The following is a 7795-nucleotide window of genomic DNA, read 5'->3' as shown; positions in this document are numbered from 1 at the left end:
GTAGCCCAGCTTCATGGAGACGGTTGCGAATGGTCCTCGCCGATACCCCAGGAGCAACAGTGTCCCTAATTTGCTGGGAAGTGGCGGTGCGGTCCCCTACGGCACTGCGTAGGATCCTACGGTCTTGGCGTGCATCCGTGCGTCGCTGCGGTCCGGTCCCAGGTCGACGGGCACGTGCACCTTCCGCCGACCACTGGCCACAACATCGATGTACTGTGGAGACCTCACGCCCCACGTGTTGAGCAATTCGGCGGTACGTCCACCCGGCCTCCCGCATGCCCACTATACGCCCTCGCTCAAAGTCCGTCAACTGCACATACGGTTCACGTCCACGCTGTCGCGGCATGCTACCAGTGTTAAAGACTGCGATGGAGCTCCGTATGCCACGGCAAACTGGCTGACACTGACGGCGGCGGTGCACAAATGCTGCGCATCTAGCGCCATTCGACGGCCAACACCGCGGTTCCTGGTGTGTCCGCTGTGCCGTGCGTGTGATCATTGCTTGTACAGCCCTCTCGCAGTGTCCGGAGCAAGTATGGTGGGTCTGACACACCGGTGTCAATGCGTTCATTTTTCCATTTCCAGGAGTGTATATTGAATAAAACAGTAAGTCATTTTCAATTAATATCAACATTATTATTCAAAATTATCTTAGAACTAGGAAAATGGCGATCTTATATCGATCAAGACAGAAAAATGAGTGGTAGCAAGGACTCTAAAGAATTTCCTTCTTTTTCATATAAAAGAACAACATAAGCATTCCATCGACTCTAGCACACCAAGTTCAAGGAATACATATTTCTCAGTGTGATACTTAAATAAACGAGACAATTTAATAAGCTTCAAATAACGAAGTCCTGGCGGTAAATCTAGCAACTGAACGCAACGGACAAGACTGATACACCAGCCGCGTGGGGTAACCGCACGGTCTTCGGCGTCTTGCCACGGCCCTCGCGACTTGCCCCGTCGAAAGTTCGAGTCCTCCCTCGGACATGGATGCGTGTGTTGTCCTTAGCATAAGTTAGTTTAAGTTTGATTAAGTAAGCCCAGGGACCGATGTTCCCAGCAGTTTGATCCCATAGGAACTTACCACAAATTTCCGAAACTGATACAGCAAAGGACGACTTGATAGTGCAAGGTCATATGTTTATCCTGTCTAACTAGGGAAGAGATGAGACAAATTAAGGGTCTATGTAGTGGCAGTCAAATTTGCTTTTAACAAAATTTTTGTTTATTCTAAAGTTTAAAAAAATGAGTCTAAAAGTTATTTATCTTTAACAGATGGTCTTTTTTAGTTTTAACTACACTCCTGGAAATGGAAAAAAGAACACATTGACACCGGTGTGTCAGACCCACCATACTTGCTCCGGACACTGCGAGAGGGCTGTACAAGCAATGATCACACGCACGGCACAGCGGACACACCAGGAACCGCGGTGTTGGCCGTCGAATGGCGCTAGCTGCGCAGCATTTGTGCACCGCCGCCGTCAGTGTCAGCCAGTTTTCCGTGGCATATGGAGCTCCATCGCAGTCTTTAACACTGGTAGCATGCCGCGACAGCGTGGACGTGAACCGTATGTGCAGTTGACGGACTTTGAGCGAGGGCGTATAGTGGGCATGCGGGAGGCCGGGTGGACGTACCGCCGAATTGCTCAACACGTGGGGCGTGAAGTCTCCACAGTACATCGATATTATCGCCAGTGGTCGGCGGAAGGTGCACGTGCCCGTCGACCTGGGACCGGACCGCAGCGACGCACGGATGCACGCCAAGACCGTAGGATCCTACGCAGTGCCGTAGGGGACCGCACCGCCACTTCCCAGCAAATTAGGGACACTGTTGCTCCTGGGGTATCGGCGAGGACCATTCGCAACCGTCTCCATGAAGCTGGGCTACGGTCCCGCACACCGTTAGGCCGTCTTCCGCTCACGCCCCAACATCGTGCAGCCCGCCTCCAGTGGTGTCGCGACAGGCGTGAATGGAGGGACGAAGGGAGACGTGTCGTCTTCAGCGATGAGAGTCGCTTCTGCCTTGGTGCCAATGATGGTCGTATGCGTGTTTGGCGCCGTGCAGGTGAGCGCCACAATCAGGACTGCATACGACTGAGGCACACAGGGCCAACACCCGGCATCATGGTGTGGGGAGCGATCTCCTACACTGGCCATACACCACTGGTGATCGTCGAGGGGACACTGAATAGTGCACGGTACATCCAAACCGTCATCAAACCCATCGTTCTACCATTCCTAGACCGGCAAGGGAACTTGCTGTTCCAACAGGACAATGCACGTCCGCATGTATCCCGTGCCACCCAACGTGCTCTAGAAGGTGTAAGTCAACTACCCTGGCCAGCAAGATCTCCGGATCTGTCCCCCATTGAGCATGTTTGGGACTGGATGAAGCGTCGTCTCACGCGGTCTGCACGTCCAGCACGAACGCTGGTCCAACTGAGGCGCCAGGTGGAAATGGCATGGCAAGCCGTTCCACAGGACTACATCCAGCATCTCTACGATCGTCTCCATGGGAGAATAGCAGCCTGCGTTGCTGCGAAAGGTGGATATACACTGTACTAGTGCCGACATTGTGCATGCTCTGTTGCCTGTGTCTATGTGCCTGTGGTTCTGTCAGTGTGATCATGTGATGTATCTGACCCCAGGAATGTGTCAATAAAGTTTCCCCTTCCTGGGACAATGAATTCACGGTGTTCTTATTTCAATTTCCAGGAGTGTATTTTGAACCAGAGGTTAACAATAACTTTGCTCTTAGCAGAATTAGATTTTTCTGTTTAACTGAGCAAGTATGAAACCAACGTTGAGAATGAAAGATACAATTAATCTGTTTTCGTTTTTCATAGATCTGATTTTACTCTTCAAGTCTGCAAATGTTCAACAAACTTTGACAATGAAAGAAATAAATGGGCTGGCCTTCGAAATAGTTTAATCTGAGATTAACACCGTGGGACGATCCCTATGGAAGGAAGATCCTACGGAAACAACAGCGTCAGTATGTCCTTATCTGTGCAGCTCGCTGATGAACGAAATTAAATTCCAAATGGAGTTAAGGCAGCACTTAGACTGGACATTCAAACATATGAAAAGCAAACTGCTCACATTTCGGATGGTGCTACCGCGGATCACAAAAACTCACCTCTGCTCCATGCCAGTACATTGCCGCAAAACAGCCACAGACAGCCGGCAGAACCTGTCTCTTTCTCGCTCCGCATACGCGGCGCTCGAACCTCCGTCCCTGACTCCTCGAAAAAATGCGCTTGTCCTGCCCGTCTTCCAGCCTCTCAAAAATCAGAGGTGAAGAATCTAAGTCCATACAACTGCTAATATGATGGCCGATAAATTTTCTAAAAATTGGGAAACAGACAACAATTTTCTTCCTTCTGTGTACACCGTGCACAATTTGCTTTATGTCGTTGGATTGGACTGAAACAAAGTTATTTCTGATTGGCCGGTTCGTCCGCGCACTACGCAAGGCGAACCGAGACAGTCTCACTGGCAGAATGATGATTTCCGAGCCAAACAGAGGCGCCACTCCGACCTTCTCTGCTGTCTGGGCGTCGATCCCCAAGACGCCGGCACAGAGCAGCTTGATTAATGTTCCACTTATCTGCATGGGGCGGTGGGGCAGGTGGCGAATACTATGCCCTCGACGTCGCTCGTCAAAACACCAGAGGCGCACTGTGGGGGAGTGTTGGTTGAAGTGGTAAGTCCGTTTCGCCTTTCACGTGTGAAAGGTGTTGCCTTGTGGCGTTTTCGCCTTGGAGACCCCTAGGGCAAGATAAGGCACATCGTCCCAAAAGGTTTTCTTCCGCCGGACAGAACAGCCACTTTCCTTGCGGATGTGCGACGGTTGTATCAAATATGTATTTGTTGAGTGTAGGTCAGTTTCATGTACGTGTTTTTACACCGAGGGCACAAAAGTCACGGTATACCTCCTAAAATCTTGTAGGACCTCCTATTACTCGGTTTAGTGGAGCAACTCGACGTCGTACCGACTCAATAAGTCATTGGAAGTCCTCAGCAGTAATATTGAGCCATGCTGGCACTATAAGCCTTCCATAATTTGAAAGTGTTGCTGGTGCAGGATTTTCTGCACGAACTGATGTCTCGATTATGTGCAATAAATGTACGATGGGATTCATGTTCAAAAAATGGTTCAAATGGCTCTGAGCACTGTGGGACTTAACATCTGAGGTCATCAGTCCCCTAGAACTTAGAACTGATTAAACCAAACTAACCTAAGGACATCACATACATCCATGCTCGAGGCAGGATTCGAACTTGCGACCGTAGCAGTCGCGCGGTTCCGGACTGAAGCGTCTAGAACCGCTTGGCCACAACGGCCGGCGATGGGATTCATGTTGGCCGACCTGCGTGGTCAGACAATTTATTCGTTCCAGTTGTCCACAATGTTTTTCAGATCATTCAAGAACAGTTGTAGCCAGGGACATGGCAAGTTTTCATCCATAAAAATTTCATCGTTACTTGGAAACCTGAATCCCATGAATGGTTTCAGATGGTCTTCAAGTTGGTGAACATAACCATTTCCCGTCAATGATCGGTTCAGTTGAAACAGAGGATCCAGCCCATACCATGTAAACAAAACATACACCACCATTGAGACACCACCACCTTGTACAGTGCAAAGTGTCAATTTGGATCCATCCATAGCTTGCTGGAGTCTGCGCCACACTCTAACTTTAGCAACTCCTCTTATCAACTGAAATTGGGTCTCATCTGACCAGACCACGGTTTTACACTCGTGTAGGATCCAACCGATATGGCCACGAGCCAACGAGTGGCGCTGCAGGTGATTTCGTGTTGTTAACAAAGACAAACGCGTCGGTTATCTGCTGCCATAGCCCAAATCCTAACGGAGACATTCGTCGTACGTCCGACATTGATTTCTGCGGTTATTTCATGCACTGTTCTTGCCTTTTAGCGTTAACAACTCTAAGCAAACGCCGCTGCTGTCGGACGTTAAGTGAATGCCTTCGGCCACTGTCTTGTCCGTAGACAGAAGAACTGCCTGAAACTTGGTATTTGTGGGACGCTCTTTACACTGTGGATGTCGAATATTGAATTCCCTAACGATTTACGAAATGCAGTGTCCCATGCGTCTAGCTCCAATTACTATTCCACGTTCAGAGTCTGTTAATCCCGTCGTACGGACATAATCACACCTGAAACTATTTCTCATGAATTACCTGAGCACAAATGACAGCGCTGACAATGTACTGCCCTTGCATACCATGTGTACGTGATACTACCGGCATCTATTACGTGCATGTCACTATGCCAAGACTTTTGTCATATGAGTGTAGTGTGATATTGTGTTTGTGTTGTATGATGATGATTAGAGAAGGGAGGAGGTGAAATCCGGCGCCGGCACATAGCCTGGTCTTCTCGAATAGCACCATGTAGCCTCCGAGCTTCATGTTCCCATCCGACGCATAGATCATCGTCAACAGTGTCACCTGCCCTCATTTTATGAGACTCTGCAGAGAGGTTTAGAATTTAATCCACCATAACGGAGAATAGCCTGTGATCAGGAACTTTTCGTAAACACCTCTCCTCCCTTCGCGGGTCCAATACTGGCAATGAAACTTTCATTCACGATCAGGATGTGAAACCTGTCGAGGGCCACCACACAGCGTTTGCGAGTAAACGAGCTCTAAACGATACCTGACCGAACATTACGTAGACTGCTAGGAAAGCATTGCAATACATCTGAGCCGGTTGCGGCTCGTGTTCGTGTCGTTATTGCTTGACATCTTGTCTTGGCGGTACTCCCATCTCGTTTCTTATTCGATTTAGTGGCGTCACTAAGTTGCTGGCTTGCCTGCCCGTGAGTGACAGCAGCAGCGCTTGTCGATAAGAGCACTGTCGTACTATCTTTGGAGCGACCGCTAGTATTTCTGGGTCGCCGCGTGTCGGGAGTTCAGTGGGACGGAGCTGCAGTGAGGTCCGGACAGCCATGACACGTCCGACCGTTGCCGGAACACATGGCTTCAGTGGGGATGACCTTAGTTGGTCGTTCGAGCGATCGTCTCATTGGACGACATGTATTTAGTCACCGACCGCTTCCGGGTTCTCTGTGTGTGTCGACTTGTGATTCCTCCTAGTTGTTCCACAGTGACTGGTTTTAGTATTATTCGAGTTATTTGTGCAATTGTTTCGCGGAACCGTGTGTAGCTTGTGTGGTTTTGACTGAGCAGTTATTTTAATGTTGTCTGCATGCTGGATTGAGTCAGTCGGTTGGGACGGAGCAGCGAGGAATTCTCCATGGCGTGAGGCCAGGCCAGGACCGCTGCGGCGTGCATGCGCTGTCGGATTGTGAGGCGCTGGCTGCGAGAGTGCCAAAGTTCGTTGCCCACCGAACCTGGACGCTGAAGTTGAGTGATCAGTTAACCTGTTATGAAACCTCAACTATTGTGACATCTCTTCGTTCTTTTGCGGTTGTTGCTCCCTGGGCCGTTCGGGCTAGCAGCAACGTAAAATGTGTTGAAGTTGGCAAAATCTTGCAACCGTCTTCATATTGACTGTTACTTGCCAGTGAAGTGCACCAGCGGTCTTTTTTTTGCCCCGTGGCTGTTAACGCCTCAGTTACCAGCCTTGGTCGTTAGTGCAGTTTTCCGGCAGGGTGCCTTTCTTTGTCGTGTTGATGCTGTCCGGCATGGTGTGTAGCTCGACAGCCTTTGAAGTTGTTTGGTTCATATTTTGCTTAGAGTGGTTATTGTTCCCTTGGCCGTTTTTAGGCGCCAGTTTCTGAAGACGTAGTGCTGTTTGTATCCTCGTCCTTGGCCGATATTTTCCATCGTTGTGACGTTGGTCGGACAGAGGGGAATTGATTAAATTATTGGTCGGTCCTTGGACCGGCCCTATTTTGGGTTGCCATCCGATTATTTAACTTCAGCTCTTGGCTGCCTGTCTCACCTCACCTTACGTTTGAGCTACCTTCCCAGGCCGACCCTTGGAACACTTCCGAGCACCACTTGTTCTGTTTGTTTTAGATCGTGATTTTCATTTTAGTTTGAAGTATTGTGCGAGGCCTTTGGCTGTGTATTAATTCAGATGTTTCTAAATTCCCACGCCCGGGTTCCCGGGTTCGATTCCCGGCGGGGTCAGGGATTTTCTCTGCCTCGTGATGGCTGGGTGTTGTGTGCTGTCCTTAGGTTACTTAGGTTTAAGTAGTTCTAAGTTCCAGGGGACTGATGACCATAGATGTTAAGTCCCATACTGCTCAGAGCCATTTGAACCATTTGAACCATGTTTCTAAATTTTACATAAAGGCCTTCAGCCATGTTAAATTAAAATTTTGAAGATTAATTTTATTTAAATTTTTTTTCCTTAACATTTGTTCTATCTGAAATTGTTTGTAATCCAGGCCCTAAGCCGTTAGTTGTTTAATGTGTTACATGTGTCCTTCAGCCAAGGATTTACGTGAACGTCTTTTAATAAGGCCTTCATCCGTGTATATTCTTTAACGGAAAATTTTTTGTAAGTAGAAAGGGGTTTATTTCAAATTGTTTGTCTGACTTGTTGTTCAGGCCTTCAGCCATTCTTTCAAATTTGTTTGTGGCCTTCAGCCGTGCAATAGTTAATATTTCTTTAATTAGGCTTTTGGCCTTTCTGTTGTAAGTTTAAAAACAAATTTTTTTGTTAGAAAAATTGTTTATTAAGGTATTTTAATTATAGTTGTCCTTCAGACGTGTAGTGTAGGCCTTCAGCAGCCAATTGTTTTCAATTGCATGTTTTTTGTAAATTTTACCTTCTATTTTTAATT

The 7795-nt window shown here is 48.2% G+C and overlaps 1 protein-coding gene across 1 annotated transcript in view; it reads left to right on the top strand.

Moving 5' to 3' along the window:
* Window positions 1-3649: 3649 nt before the first annotated feature.
* The window catches only part of LOC124798723, a 198071-nt gene continuing 193925 nt past the window's right edge, over window positions 3650-7795 (top strand). The window contains exon 1 of the mRNA XM_047262247.1: window positions 3650-3712. Coding sequence (XP_047118203.1) covers window positions 3650-3712 — 63 coding nt within the window. The remainder of the gene's footprint in view (window positions 3713-7795) is intronic.

This window comes from Schistocerca piceifrons, chromosome 5 (genome assembly GCF_021461385.2).
Source record: "Schistocerca piceifrons isolate TAMUIC-IGC-003096 chromosome 5, iqSchPice1.1, whole genome shotgun sequence".
Classification (NCBI taxonomy): Eukaryota; Metazoa; Arthropoda; class Insecta; order Orthoptera; family Acrididae; genus Schistocerca; species Schistocerca piceifrons.
Note: the sequence above shows the minus strand (reverse complement) of the source record. Positions and strands in the feature narration are given on the sequence as shown.